Here is a 15,919-nt window from a genome sequence, read left to right on the forward strand (position 1 = left end):
CTCAAACTACTAAGTCAGTCTAAATGTATGTGAGGTGCTGTGTGTAACCAGATGTGTATACTGTATGATTGTATGGAATAGTAATGCACTGTCCTGTCTTCTTTCTAGCAGTGAAAGGACCATGGATCTAGTTCTAGAGATGTGTAACACCAATTCCATTCACTGGTGTGGCGTATCTGGAAGACAGCTTGGCAAATTGCACCCCAGCTCCTCGCTGTTCCTCACACTGACACTGCTGTCATCTGTGCAGGGCCTGCAAGTAAGTACAGCACTAGCCTTCTCTGTGCATAGTGATGATACCACTGCAGCTCAACAGGACAGATACAGAATATAACCACCAATATAAGAGGAATTTTACTGAATAGAACATAATGTATAAAATTGTTACAATATAACTTACAGACTCAAAGACGAAGAATACTAAAGCTCTGATACTTACCCGGGGCTTCCTCCCGCCCCATAAACACATGTAAGTCCCACGCTGTCCTCCCGCAGTCTGCCGTTCAGCCGCGGTGAGCTCCGTTACCAGGCTCGGTGACGTCAGTCCGGGTCTACTGCGCGTGTCTGCTCATGTAGACCCTGACTGGCATCGATAGAGCCTGGTAATGGAGCTCACCGCGGCTGAACGGCAGACTGCGGGAGGACAGCGTGGGACTTAAATGTGTTTATGGGGTGGGAGGAAGCCCCGGGTAAGTATCAGAGCTTTAGTATTCTTCATCTCTGAGTCTATTTAAATTCATTTATTTTAAGTAAACCTGAGCTGGGGCAGGAGAGGAAAAATTATACATACCTGGGGCTTCCTCTGGTCTGAACGCTCCTTTGACCTCCTCCGCCACCTCTCCATTCGTCCGCAATCAGCTCCGCCGGTCTGAGACCAACTGTACATGCGTGGCCTGGCTGCACGCGTGCTTCCGTTGCTGGGATCATCCTGCTGCTGCACAGTACTGCGCAGGCGCAGAAGGAGCACGACGGGGAGCGCACTAGGGCAGACAGCGCCTTCGCCGACTGGACAGCTTACGAGGGCCGATTGCGGACAAATGGAGAGGCAGTGGAGGACATCAAGGGAGCGGTCAGGCCAGAAGGAGCTGGAGGAATCCCCAGATATATATATACATTTTCTCCTGCCCCATCTCAGGTACACTTTAAGACTAAAGGTAAGTACACCCCCTGCCCCCTCCCCAGGACCCAATTCACTTGAGTGACACCACTGGGCTGGCCTGTGTCTGACAATTTGTTCTCCTGTGGGAAGGGGGTGGAATGGAGCGGCAGATACGTGACCTCACACGGGGGCAGGGGGCGGTAGTGACGTGCACAGCGGCTTCTCAGTCAAGTAGAGGACATTTCAGATAAGTGGCTGACTTTGAAAGTTGCCTTTCTTATTACAATTACGCCAGCAAAAGAATTGCTGATATACAGGCAATGTCTACTAGGGAACCATTTCTCGTCAAACGGCACCCGATTGACCGTTAATGGGCACCTTAACACAAATGACATTACTTTGAGCAAAAGCAGGAAGGATCACTACTGTATATTCGCATATACGCCGAATTTTGGGGCCAAAGAAAGTGTCCCAAAAGTGCATGCGTGCAGGGCCGGATTTGTGCTCTCCAGCGCCCAAGGCCCACTTTCATCAACCGCCCTCCTGAGTCTAAATGAAGCCTGCACATGTGCTAGTAATGTAGCAGGGTGTGGTAATTATATTTCCCCCCCCTACATCCCCAAAACACACTAAGTTAATTAGTTCCCAGAAACAATTGGTCTTAGACAATGATCTGGCAGGATTAGATTGTGAGCTCCTCTGAGGACAGTCAGTGACATGACTATATACTCTGTAATGTGCTGCAAAACATGTCCGTTTTATATAAATTTATAACAATAATACGGTAGGACATTAGACTAGGACTATGGCAGAGATTAGATTGTGAGCTCCTTAGAGGACAGTCAGTGACATGACTATGTACTCTGTACAGTGCTGCAGAAGATGTCAGTGCTATATAAATACAGATTAATAATATGGTAGGACATTAGACTATGACTATGGTAGGATTAGATTGTGAGCTCCTCTGAGGACAGTCAGTGACATGACTATGTACTCTGTACAGTGCTGCAGAAGATGTCAGTGCTATATAAATACATAATAATAATATGGTAGGACATTAGACTATGACTATGGTAGGATTAGATTGTGAGCTCCTCTGAGGACAGCCAGTGTACTCTGTACAGTGCTGCAGAAGATGTCAGTGCTATATAAATACATAATAATAATATGGTAGGACATTAGACTATGACTATGGTAGGATTAGATTGTGAGCTCCTCTGAGGACAGTCAGTGACATGACTATGTACTCTGTACAGTGCTGCAGAAGATGTCAGTGCTATATAAATACATAATAATAATAATATGGTAGGACATTAGACTATGACTATGGTAGGATTAGATTGTGAGCTCCTCTGAGGACAGCCAGTGACACGACTATGTGCTCTGTAAAGTGCTGCATAAGATGTACCTGCAATATAAATACATAATAATAATAATAATATGGTAAGACATTAGACTAGGACTATGGTAGGGATTAGAGTGTGAGCTCCTTTGAGGACAGTCAGTGACATGACTATGTACTCTGTAAAGTGCTGTAGAAGATGCCAGTGTTATATAAATACATAATAATAATATGGTAGGACATTAGACTAGGAATATGGTAGGGATTAGAGTGTGAGCTCCTCTGAGGATAGTCAGTGCCATGACTATGTACTCTGTAAAGTGCTGTAGAAGATGCCAGTGTTATATAAATACATAGTAGTGCAAAATGCTACTAGCTACCTTGTAGTGTCCCAACTTAAACTGAAGTTGAAATGGGCAGTGGAGAAGACATTCCTCCAGCCCCCTCCATGCCGATTGCTCCCTCACTGTCCTCCTCTGCCTCCTGGAACATCCGGAATTGGCCCCGCAAAATCCTTCAGTCTGGGGCATACTGCACATACACACATACACGGCCTGGCCGCGAACACGTCCATGTGGCTGGGAGTGTTCTGTGCCTGCATGTAGCTGGACTGCGCCTGCGTTGACTGGTGCACTTTATTGGGGCCAGTTCTGGACAATCCAGGAGGCAGAGGAGGACGATGGAGCAATCAGGGGGGAACGGGCTGGAGGAAGCACCAGGTATGTATATTGTTTTTTTCTCCTGTTTCTCAGGTACACTTTTCTCTTTGTATGGAAAGGAAGTAATAATAAATCCAGGAAAGGTGGGTAGAGAAAGCAAGAGAGGAAAAGTGGGCAGAGAAAGAGAGGGTAGTCAGAGAGACAGAAAGAGAGGGTGGACAGAATAAGCATAGAAAATGAGAGCAAACAGACAGCATGTGTACTGTACACATGTAACGACAGTGAATACAGAGTGTTAAATGAATTTGCACACATGACATTACCCACGTTGCACCTGTATATTATTCAGCATACTTTGGGGGCTTTACAATTCCTCACAGTGAAAGACAAAGCCTGCATTCCCCAATGTGCCCTTCTCTCACCTCTAAAACTGTCCTCATAAATTCAGCGAAAAGTTAAGTTCAGCTGTGTGTAGGAAGAGGAGAGTGCGGGAGTATTGTCACGGCTATCACAGAGTGCGTGCAGTTCCAGCACACGCTGTCTGCAAAGTTGCTTTATAACCAAAGGTTTCATGTTTAAATTTCACAGACAGCCCGTTATATTCAACATTATATTCAACATTTTACTGCCAGTATGTGCTTTCTACACATGTCTGGCATTCATGCGCCCTCTCATCTGCCTGCAGTTCGGCATAGTTACTCATCCCCGCAGCAAGGAAGGCAGTCTCCCTTCTTCTTCCTCCTCTGGAGCGATCCATCTCCTCTCTGCTTCCAGTCCCCCATAATGCCGGGCGGGGGGGCGGAGCCAGATAACAGCCGACATGCATAACCCGGGGAAAGACAGACCGCGCTGCTGGGACAAGTAACTATAGTAAGCGGCCGACTCTGCAGTAAGTTAAGTAACTAGTGGGATGACCCGCCCCAAGCCAAGCCCCGCCCTAGGCACAAGCCTAGGAGGCCTGTGCGCAAATCCGGCCCTGCATGCGTGTCTGTGTGTGGGGGGTGTCTGCTTATATGCGAGTCGTGTGTGGGTGTAGTTACCTTTCTTTGTTCTTGGCAGCATCTCCTGTGCAGCTCTGCTTGCTAGGTGAACAGGTTTCCCTTCCTTCTCCTCCTGGGGAGCTACTTCCTGTTTCCCTTGCAGTTGAGTACTTGGCCACTAGATGTCAGCAGCAAGTACAAAGCTGCAAGGGAGACGGGATAATTGCTGCCTACAGACCAGAAGACACTGAAGCCTGGATCTAGCAAGGGAGATGGGAAGATGGCCGACGAGGAGAGGTAGCTATATGTACCCTTCAATACACTCTGCACCATATACACGCTATACATACTCTGCATAATCATACACTTGCAATCTGCATATTTATACACATGTACTCTGCAAGCATGCTTCACATTCACCACATACGGGGGTATCAGCTTATCCACGGGTCACACATTATTAGGGGGTTTTAGGGGCAAAATTTTGGGAGTCAACTTATACATGGGACGGCTTTTAAAGAACTGTCATGAAAATCTTAAAATTTAAAACGCATACAAAAAAGTACATTTCTTCCTGAGTAAAATGAGCCATAAATGACTTTTCTCCTATGTTGCTGTCACTTACAGTAGGTAGTAGAAATCTGACATTACTGATAGGTTTTGGGCTACTCCATCTATTCATGTGGGATTCTCAGCATGGCCTTTATTCTTTATAAAGACATTCCCAGAAAAAGACTTGTACAAAGATACTGGCCAGCCTCCCTGCTCAACGTACACTTTTTTTGGGGCAGTTGGACGGAGCAACTGCCATTCACTAAGTGCATTTAAAATAAAGAAAACCCTAAGAACACTCTATGAGAAGATGGGCTAGTCCAAAATCTGTTGGTAATGTCAAATTTATCCTACTTGTTTTAAGTGACAGCAACATTGGAGAAAAGCTCATTTTAAAGAAAGCCTGTAAGGAAAAAAATTCTCCCCTGGGGGTACTCACCTCGGGTTGGGGAAGACTCCAGATCCTATTGAGGCTTCCCCCATCCTCCTCGGTCCCACGGTGGTGGCGATAATGCTCCCTGAACAGCGGGGATGTAAATATTTACCTTCCCGCCTCCAGCGCTGGCGCAGTATCGGCTCTCCGCTAGGATATAGGCGTAAATACCCGATCGCTGTCTGGCCGCTCTCTACTGCGCAGGAGACTTGTGTCTGCGCAGTAAAGAGGACCCAACAGATTGGCTATTTTCGCCTATCTCCATGCGAAGAGGCACAACAGCTCCCCCGCTGGAGCCAGAAAAGGTAAATCGGCGTTTGTCAGGCTTGTCGAGGGAGGATTCCGGGACATTTCAGGGGAGCCAGTGCTGGACTGCCAGCAGCTACAGGGGAGGGGGAAGCCTCATTGGGACCCTGAGGCTTCCCACTCCCGAAGTGAGTACCCCCAGGGGAACTTTTTTTTTTTTTTGTTACATGTTCTCTTTAACTCTGGAAGAAACTAACTTCTTAATTGTCTGTTAGTATGAATTTTAAGATTTTCGCAACAGAGGTCCTTTAAGTATATACGGTATGTGGACAATCGAGAATTGGGAGATTTTTTTTTTTTATTATTGTATGTATGTCATACCAGACTGATCTTCTTCTTCTCTTTTTCTTTATGAAGTGTTAGCTCCTTTTTTTTTTTTTTTTGAAAAGTATATGTCACATATTCTATCTTATTTCTTCAGAGTGTTTCTGGATTAAGACTGACTGACACATTTTTAAAGCGGACATATGAATATGACGACATTGCCCAGGTCTGCGTGGTCTCTTCCAAAGTACAGGCTTAAAACTGGTCTCCTCAGAACACCCTGCAAATCCAACCAATCTATAGACCAACATTTTCCAGATAAACGCACAACATTAAAACAAACCATGTGTTTACAGATAAATCGAGCATGTTTTATTGTGAAATATTTTTCATTTGTCAGCAGGTATAATTTTTTTATTTTTAAATGAAATGTGTTGTATTTTTAGTACACCATATTTTATCTAATACATAATAAAGTGTAAATATGTATTTATTTGATTTACATGTCCACTTGATCTTCACCCTTGCTTTAGCGAAAAAAAATATAGGCCACTTTCATTAATGTGACGGTTATTTGGCAATGGGAACACCTCTCCAGTGTCAGTCATCTCAAATGAAAGTTTTGTTTTTTTTTGTTTTTTCTAATGGGACTGTTGTGACCTTTATTTTTCATAGCCTTGTTACAGTGCCTTTCATTTTAAATCTTTTTTTTATTTCGGTGATTATGATTCTGTATGTTTTTTGGTGCTTTTTATGCAAGATGACTTTGCACCAAAAACCAATTAGAAAAGTGAATTCAGAAAAAGTAAACCTTTTGGTGTTACAGCAGTTAGACGTGTGTATGTACCACGTGTGTGCAAGGAGTGTACGGTTTTTAACAGTTCTGCTCTCTTCCTCCTACAGACACCTTGCTATTTGTTTGCTTGCCATATTGCTTAACTGAAGGAGTGCAGGTACTTGCCCCTACCTATATAGTCACATAAGCTGTAATGTCTGATCTCCTGCAGGGTGATTAAAAAAAAACTTGTTTCAGAAACCGCTAAGGCCTTGTTCACACTACACGCACTGCCGTACGCATTTCGGCAGCGCATATAGTATGCGATCAGCAAGATCATCAGAAGTGCATAGAGAGCACTTCTGACGTTCAGACTATGTCCGCTGCGCTGTCGCACTGCTGCATGCATTTTTGGCGAAGGGCATTTCTGATTCCATTCACTGTAATTAATGGGATCAGCAACGCACATGGTGTGCAATCTGGTGCGCTTACGCCCCAAACGCACGCCCATACGCGTTGCCTAATGTGAACGAGGCAGAAACTGTGAACATTTTTTTTTTTTCTGTTGAAGATAATGTAGTATGTGCAAGTGGTTCCCAACAGCTTTGGCTGCCTATTTCAGTAATGTAGCACAACAAATCGCTGTCCCCAGAAATGTATTTTATCCTGCGGGCTGGGAGCTGAGCAGTCTGTCTGCAAGCCCAAACAGCTGACAGATAACAATAGGTGTGTAGAGAGAGAAATGAGGGGGCAGTTTAAAGGCTCATACACACGCTCAACAATGCACGATTATCAAACAACTAGAACAACTTTTGTCAAGTAAAAGACGTGCAAACGTTAAGGCGTTATCACTAATAAGAGGCGTATGACGACTGATAAGACGCAGCTCAAGTCAGTCCAACTGTTTGCACGTCTTTTACTTAACAAAAGTTGTTTGATGATCGTGCATTTAAAAGACTTTTGTTGAGCGTGTGTATGAGCCTTTAGTCCCTGTTGACAGGCTAGCTATATACACTGAGCCATAGAACCGATCAGAAATGCTGATGAGGCTAGTTCCTACTTTGAAGTCTCTGTAAGGGGAAGGGAGCAGAACTGTCAATAACATTACACTGAAAAGTTGCAGTATTAAATATACTGGGTTGTCTCCAAAATGTGTCATTGCAGTTACAATTTAACTTGGAAAAGGAATATTAATTTTATTGGGTCACCTATTAAACTATTCAGCTCATCCAAGTTTGACCTGTATAGTCTCTTCTGTTTGTATTTCCACAATTTAAGTAAGCCGGTTGCCTGTGCACAATGGATGCTACTATTGCACTGATTGGACTATTTGAGGCAAACCATTTAGCAGGAGCTGCAGAACTCTCTCTAGAGTGATGTCACTTCCTATGAAGCTGATAGGCTGCAGTCTTCTGCAGTTTACAATATGGCCGATAACACACATTTTACATTATACATATTTCCATAGACCAGTCCATTGTCCTATCACTCGCTAGTGTTCCTTTTCTGATGCATTTTAAATCTGTTGTTATATAGTGTATAAAGGTACAAATATTTGTAAATAAAATACAATTCTGTTATGTTAGATTTGTGTTTCTTTATATACACTTCATTCATTATTATGTTCCTGATTTGCATCAGATGTGGGTGGGATTTGCAATGCTCAAGTATATAGGGGATAGCTCTCCTGGTTTTTTTTTTTTAATCATACAGTTTACCAGCCTGTAAGAAAATATTTGCTAAAATCATTTTTTAGCTTTGTTTTCTGAAGTATTTGCAATGGGAAAAAAAATAATTCCTGTATTTGCCACGTATAATACCCTCTGGAATATGACACACCTAGGTTTAGAGGGCAAAAACCAGGGGGGGGGGAAATATAGTAAATCTGGTGCGGCTGTGTTCCAGGAGCGTCTTGTAGCTGTTCTCCTTAGTGTGTCCCCATTGGGTCCCCTCTATCCCCAGCTCCTCATGTGTCCCCAGCTCCTCCTGTGTCTTCTGCTTCCTTGTGTATAATTTTGTAGTGTAGCAGGCGTGTCTCTGGTCTAATCCATGGCTCCCGCGGGGATCGCAGGCCTCTCCTGAACTACTCCTCAAGTGTTGGCTTCTGCTGAATGCGTAAACAGAAGGCGTCACTAGGTGGAGTCCCTGCGGGAGTCGTGGATTAGGTGAGAGACGCTCCCGCTACACTACTAATTATACACGGGGAGCGGACACATATGGAGGAGACACACATGGGGACAATGCAGGGAGTTGCAGACGTCACGGTGGGTCATTATTTCTTATCGGCGAGCGTTCATAAGTTGAGGATTCACCGTATAAGACACATAGACTTTCTCCCCATTTTTTTTTTTTTTTGGGGGGGGGGGGGTCTTGTATGGCGGCCATTACAGTATTCTTAGAAGGGTGTATATATATATATATATCTCTTCATTTGTGTAGTTTTAGTCTTTAGTACTAATAAAAAGCAATATTTATCCAGAAAAATATAATGTAAATTTTATTGAAGTGACACCTCCTGATTTTACTGGAGGACTTTAATGAAATGTATGTGGGTTGAAAATGCACCAATCAGATATCTAGCCGCATAAATTTGCATGCAAGATTTGTAGAATCCTGTATCAACCCAGAATGATGTGCATCTCATTTGACTATCCCTGGTAAGTACCAGGAGGATGATGTTGTGCTGTAAGGAAAATATACTCCCATATAGAGAACAGTAAGACTTCAAGCAGCATAAGCAATGAAATGGAGGGGGTTTGGAGTAAGGGCTTGATCACTCTATAAGCGCTTTGAGACTATTTTAAGCACTAGAGTTTTCAAAAAGCGATTGTGCAAAGACGGCCACTGGGAGTGTTCTCATATGAGCGATGAGCTTTCTTTCCAATCGCAAATGCAGGTCCTGCACCATTTTCAGAGCGTTTGCGCTTCAATGTAAGGTATAGGAAAATCGCTAAGCACTTTAAAAAGCAATTGGATAAGAGATTTTGTGAGCGCTTTTCATTACAAAGTACATTAAAGAGATTCAGTTTCAGGTCAAAGTTCACTTCCTGATTGTCTGCAGGAAAAAAAAAAAGCTAATCGCCAAACAAAAGCGCTTACCAATCACTTAGAAAAATCGCAAATCACTCAAACGCTGGCAAAATCGCTTTAAAAAGCGCTCAGCGATTGTAATTTGTAATAGGAACAAAACCTAACAGTTTTGCTATTGCAGCCTCACTGATATGGTGCATCCTTTCCAACATTACTTCCAGGTGAGCCCTGACAGGTGCCAGCTTCTGCTCAAACTTGTGGTTACTGGCTCATCTCTCTCTTAACCACTTGAGGACCCACCCTTTACCCCCCCTTAAGGACCAGCGCTGTTATTTGTGATCTGTGCTGGGTGGGCTCTGCAGCCCCCAGCACAGATCAGCTGGCACACAGAGTGATCAGATCGCCCCCCTTTTTTCCCCCCTATGGGGATGATGTGCAGGGGGGGTCTGATCGCTCCTCCTGTCTGGCATGTTGCGGGGGGGGGGGCACCTCAAAGCCCCCCTCCGCGGCGAAATTCCCCCCTCCCTCTCCTATCTGCTCATCCCGGGTGATCGGGGCTGCACAGGACGCTATCCGTCCTGTGCAGCCAGTGACAGGCTGTCCCCTGTCACATGGCGGCGATCCCCAGCCGCTGATTGGCCGGGGATCGCCGATCTGCCTTACGGCGCTGCTGCGCAGCAGCGCCGTACAATGTAAACAAAGCGGATTATTTCCGCTTGTGTTTACATTTAGCCTGCGAGCCGCGATCGGCGGCCCGCAGGCTATTCACGAAGCCCCCCGCCGTGAATTGACAGGAAGCAGCCGCTCGCGCGAGCGGCTGCTTCCTGATTAATCAGCCTGCAGCTGGCGACGCAATACTGCGTCGCTGGTCCTGCAGCTGCCACTTTGCCGACGCGCGGTATGAGTGCGCGGTCGGCAAGTGGTTAAAGGAGTTCTTTCGCGAAAAAAGTAGGCAGTTAAAAAATGTGACAGATGACAGGTTTTGGGCCAGCCCATCTTTTTAAGGGGGATTCTCAGGGCTTTCTTTGATTTCAACAGCATTTCCTGAACAACAGTTGCAAAATCTAACTGACATAATAGTGTGCAAGTGATTAGAGAGGCCGGCTGGTATCTTGCTATTTTGGCAGTTAAACTGTTGTTCAGGAAATGCTGTTGAAAACAAAGAAAGCCCTGAGAATCCCCCTTAAAAAGATGGACTGGCCCAAAACCTGTCATCTGTCACATTTTTTAACTGCCTACTTATTCGCGAAAGAACCCCTTTAAGGAAGTGTCCCACAGCCTCTACACCAATGCAGAGTCTGGATTGCAGTAACATTAGATGGGTGGGGCTTAAATTGTTCTAGGCCTGGGATTACCTACTGACTTGGGACCCTGTCGGGCTTAGCAGTGAGCTAGTCTTAAAAAATCAACCACAGAGGAGGAGAGACATCCTAAGAAAGGAGTGTAATGCAAACTGACCACCCACACCAATAAAACCTACAATATACTTCTAGCACAAGTGTAGAACTCAAGGCGCCCATGGGCTGAATCTGCCCCACCCCACCACTTTATGGCCATCAAGAGCTTCAACTTTCCTTTTACTGCTTAAAATCCTGCACATTTGGAGCACAACCTATGCTGTATACCCGTGCTCATACTGGCTGTGTCTGTTTCCATGGAGACAACAGGCTGCAGGTGATGTATGTATAGTATGCGCACATCATTTTGGGGGGGCTTGTGCACAACCACTCTCACCTTCTGTGTTTTTCTAAAGAAGTCAAATCAGAAAGTGCAGCTTCTTAAATTGTAATTTACCATATATGTATTTTCAAAATAAAATACTTTAAATCCCCTTTTGAACAGACCAAGCTCTACATTCTTCTTCTCCAGTCTGTCTAATGTAGGTGTGTACCAGCAATTGGCAGTAGAGCAGTTTAAAAACCTCCCTGGCGTTCAATTTCCCCAGGATTTCTGTGCAATAAGTGTTAAAATTTATTTTTAAAACTTTTTTTTTTCCCTGTAACTTGCCAAAATGTGTCAAGCAAGGGTCTAGTATACAGTGCAGGAGAGTATTGATGTGTATGCACGTTCATACTGTTCACAGCATGTTTTTATGGACGGACATATCTGTCCATACCGCTAGGGAGGTTAAATTAATGGAGAGCACTATTGCTTAGCAGTTTAAGGGACCTGCACTCAGTTCCTCCAGGGCACTGTTTTTGTATTTTTAACATCTTGCCCCTCTGTGTTTGGCATGGCTTTTCAATGTGAGCCCTTACATACTGGTGAATATATTGGCTTGCACCTCACTTGGCTGTGGCCTATATGTGACTATTTCTATGGCTGCTGTAGAGACACTTGACTGCTGGCCTCTTTTTGCTTATTCACAGGTGTGGCTGGTCCTGCTGTACTTTGTAAAGCACCACAGAGTGTGTTGGCAATATAAAAAATGATGGCAATTTAGAGTAATTACCAATGGAAGAATCTCATTGGCTGCTTATACACCCAGTAAATCACATCACACAAAAATAGCTTGTTGAAGTTGTTCTTTGAAAATGTCACATGACATGTATATCAAGCACAAACTATCCAACATTCTCTGTGTATATTGTAACGGGGGAGGTGTCACAGAGGCCATGGATGCTCCATTAGGCCAGCCTTGCACACAGTACAATACAGTCAATTCACAACATCAAGTTTTACAACAGAAGCTGGATCCATTTTTATAGGTTGGTGGACAGCATTTTCACGAAACCTGATGTAGCCCACACGTTCATGTAAGCAAATGAAGCCTCTTTAGAAATTGTGGTAAAAATAGCAACATTCTATTTTAATTAATCAGTGCCTTGATTTTAAATAGGACTTTGTTGACCTAACATACACTTTAGACAGTAAAAATTACAGTCCTGCTACTATAGTGACTTTTGTAGCATAAAGATGATATACAGGACAATAAATCATTTCTATAAAACTACAATGCCCACAGTCAATAAGAATGCTGTGAAAGTACAAAATACACTGAAGTCTCGTTTTTTAGCCAGTGATCTGTTTGTTACATATCGGACAGACCTTTAAAGGCAATGTTTCTCTATTTTGTTTCCTTGAAAATATACATTGAAATGAAGCTAGGATGGAGGTTTGGCAGAATTCTCTCCTGTACAGATCTCACCATATGATGTACTACATGTTCCCCATGCTCGGCTGCATGTGTGTGACGATGGAACGTTCGCGCGAATGCTTCCTGACATGCGCCCAGTCCTGTCTTCTTCGTTTTTTTTTAAACGTGTGCAGCGGTTGGTTAGCATTCCGTGAGCGACTGGCTTTCTGAAATGTAAAAATACAAAACTAAAGTCATACTGTAAGGCTTGGTGGTGTATTCTCCACAGTCAGCATGCAACGCATGAGCTGACGTGGAGGAGGTACACACACTAGCACAAGGAAACAGGCTATCCCTAGTATAGTGGAGGGGAGGACTGACTCCAATAGGAGATTGTGGCGCACAGAGCCGGTGCAGATCTGACAGCCACAAACAATGCTTTCGTTATAACGTCTCAGCGCAAAGTAGCGCTGAGCGCATAAACCAGAACTGAGGAGATCAGGACAGGTAGACAGAATGAACGCTTGCTAGCTAGCGGCTACTTAGCGACAGCAAGCGTCCAAAACCAGACAGACTGGAATGAGGCAGCCAATGCGTTGCGGCGATGGCGTGCCTCACAAAGACAGGACAGGATGGTCAGGAAATAGCAGGATTGAGATAGAAGAACGTAACACAGATAAATATACAACAAGTATGTTTTCCTAGCGTATTACAATTACAGCTATCAATGAAACTATTTGTTACGTCTGACTAACATATGTATATATCGGCAATGAACCGATATATGACATAAGCAGGAACGCTGACTAGGAATGGAGTAACACAGGGAACAGGACTCAGAAGGATTCGCTATCTCTTCGCAGGGATGAACGCAATCCACACACAGTAACAGAACAGGATTCAGAAGGATTCGTTATCTCTTCGCAGAGATGAACGCAATCCACAAACAGAACCAGGAACAGGATAACTAGCTCAGCACGGGTGTTCACGGTACGCGCAAACTACCAAAACGTGCTGGAAACTGACTAACTGAACACAGGATATAAACAGTTCGTGTACGTATACATCAGCGACACTGATGTATCACGTAACACAAATACAAGGAAAATAATAAACGTGCTGGTATGCATATATATTGGCAATGAACCAATATATGATGCAAAACCAGCAAAGTATCTTTATAACAAGAAACACGATCGGGGGCTAAAGCGACAGCAAGGCAGGCTTAAGCTGAAGCTATGAAAACCCAAGGAAACCCTGCAGGAAGCAGATCTTTATACTGAGGTCATCCAATGGGAGCAGACATGCAGATTCCCACACAGGTGAATGATAATCAGTCACAAGCTGACAGCAGGGAAAGACAGACAAAGCTATGCAACTTGCATGGAAATAGATCAGAACTGCCTGAGCTGCAGCACTACTTCCAGCAATAGCTGCTGCAGCAGCGATCATTACAGTACCCCCGCCTTTAAAAGTGGATTCCAGACGCTTTTCAAAACTGAAATTTCCAACAAAACAGTCTGACTGATAATTCATGATGACCGGGACAGCCCGGCAAGACCGAATTCCAGAATCAGTCCCCACAAGACTGGACCCATCAGAACCAGAACCTACAGAACCCTGCCCATCAGTACTACAAGCCCCAGTGTGACACCCATCAGAACCATGATTTCCAGAAGAAAGCCCTCCGAAACTCCCTGAGCGATACCCACCGCCTTCCAGGAACCGTTCAGAAACGCCAAAGCCTTTGCAATGCCCACCGGTACTGTCTTTACCAACACAAAACCCACTGTTGAACCAGTCCAAGGCACCAGGACAAGTTTTCTCAGAGACCTCCCAGAACACCTTGAAGCTCCAAAGAGATCCCCATAGGTCAGAATGCCCTTTAGGCTCACATGGAGAACTATCAAGAACCCCTATGGAACCTAGGGCAATTCCCGAGTCAGGGCCACAAGGACAAACATCAATATCAGGGCTTTCAGGGACCAGAACCATCTCTGGGCATGCAGGCAGACTGGCAACATCAGAACATGTTCCCACTAAGGAAGCATCAGAGCACGCTAACACCTTAAACACACTTGGGCATTCTGGCACACAAAGAACATCTGGGCACACTGGCACAAGAGAAACCTCTGGGCATGTCAAGGAACTGTGAGCCTCAGGGTCAGCCAAGACAGGACCAAAACCAGGACTGGCCAAAAAAAAATCATCATGACTAGACTTCGCAACTACTGGATTTTTACACGAGAATGCAGGATCAGACTTAGATGTCGCTGATTCCAGCAAAGTCAGTAACAAATCAGATTCAGGGGCACTAACAAGACAGGACAAATCTTCTGATGTATGCACTGAACCAGATAGGGACTCCACAACTACCTCTGGACTGGACAGAGACTCATCTAATACACTGGATTGGAGCTCATGAGGCGCTGCAGAACAAGTCAGCATTGCAGCAGCCCCCACTGGACTAGGCAAAACTGAGGAATTCCCTGGACAGGAAGGGGACTCTGGAACCTCTGCCACAGCGGCCAGAGAACCAGAATCTTTCAGGATACAGGGCTGGGTTTCAGGAACACACATCAGACCGGACTGAAATTCTGAGATTTCCATTATTTTGACCAGAGAATCAGAATTATCCATGTTACAGGGCAAGACTTCTGAAACATTCAGAGGACAGGGCTGGAGTTCCTCGGCTGTTACAACACTGGAGAGGGACTCAACATTGGTTAAATCAGACTGTGTACAGGGCAAGGTATCTGACACAATTGCTGACGAGGACAATATTTCAATGGCTTCTGCTTTGCTGGGCAGAAATTCATCAAGTTTTATTAGGTTATAGGCAGACTTAATGCATGCATTCAATACTAATTCACTTTTTGCACTGTAAAATTGACAAAATGAACTTGAATCATTCTTCCATTCATTGACCAGAGCTTCCATCTCTCCTTTCTCAAATGGAGGATTCCAAGCATACTTAACAGGCAGATCACAGTTTGCAGATATGATTGTGGCAGGGACATAGATTGGGTTAATTAGCAGGTGATTGGCAGATTCCTTATTCTTAAGAATCTCTAATACCTGTAGCAAGTGTTTAACTGTAGTGTATGCAAACTTTCCTTGCTTCACAAATAAGTTGATTTGTTCAATACTCTGTAATATCTCCTCATAATCATACTCAGATAATTCTTTTAAACAAAAATTTTTATTTTCCCTAGCCAGTGATGAAAGTTCATTAGTAGTTTCATAAGTCCATTTAACTCCCCTGAAAGACAATTGCATTTCATTATCTGTTAATGGCAGAATCTCATTATAGGTCTCAGTCGCTAAGGATAACGACTCTGCAGATTGGACACGTTTTTTAGAACGTTTGCGTTTTGCCTTTGACCTTGCGGTTTTTGATGAT

At 44.3% G+C, this 15,919-nt stretch overlaps 2 protein-coding genes across 8 annotated transcripts in view; one reads left to right on the forward strand and one right to left on the reverse strand.

The window, feature by feature from the left end:
* The window catches only part of TRAPPC13 (trafficking protein particle complex subunit 13), a 67,295-nt gene extending 59,300 nt beyond the window's left edge, over window positions 1–7,995 (forward strand). For 3 of the 5 annotated variants that reach the window (XM_068249884.1, XM_068249902.1, XM_068249912.1), the window contains 2 exons: window positions 109–259; window positions 5,793–7,995. In XM_068249884.1, the coding sequence (XP_068105985.1) occupies window positions 109–259; window positions 5,793–5,894 (253 nt within the window). In that variant the 3' untranslated portion in view covers window positions 5,895–7,995. The remainder of the gene's footprint in view (window positions 1–108; window positions 260–5,792) is intronic. The other 2 variants (XM_068249892.1, XM_068249906.1) reach the window with 1 other exon arrangement.
* Window positions 7,996–11,948: 3,953 nt separating this feature from the next.
* The window catches only part of SGTB (small glutamine rich tetratricopeptide repeat co-chaperone beta), a 63,652-nt gene continuing 59,681 nt past the window's right edge, over window positions 11,949–15,919 (reverse strand). For all 3 annotated transcript variants that reach the window (XM_068271783.1, XM_068271785.1, XM_068271784.1), the window contains exon 12: window positions 11,949–12,743. The gene's annotated coding sequence lies outside the window, so the exon portion shown is untranslated. The remainder of the gene's footprint in view (window positions 12,744–15,919) is intronic.

This window comes from Hyperolius riggenbachi, chromosome 1 (genome assembly GCF_040937935.1).
Source record: "Hyperolius riggenbachi isolate aHypRig1 chromosome 1, aHypRig1.pri, whole genome shotgun sequence".
In the NCBI taxonomy this organism is placed as follows: domain Eukaryota; kingdom Metazoa; phylum Chordata; class Amphibia; order Anura; family Hyperoliidae; genus Hyperolius; species Hyperolius riggenbachi.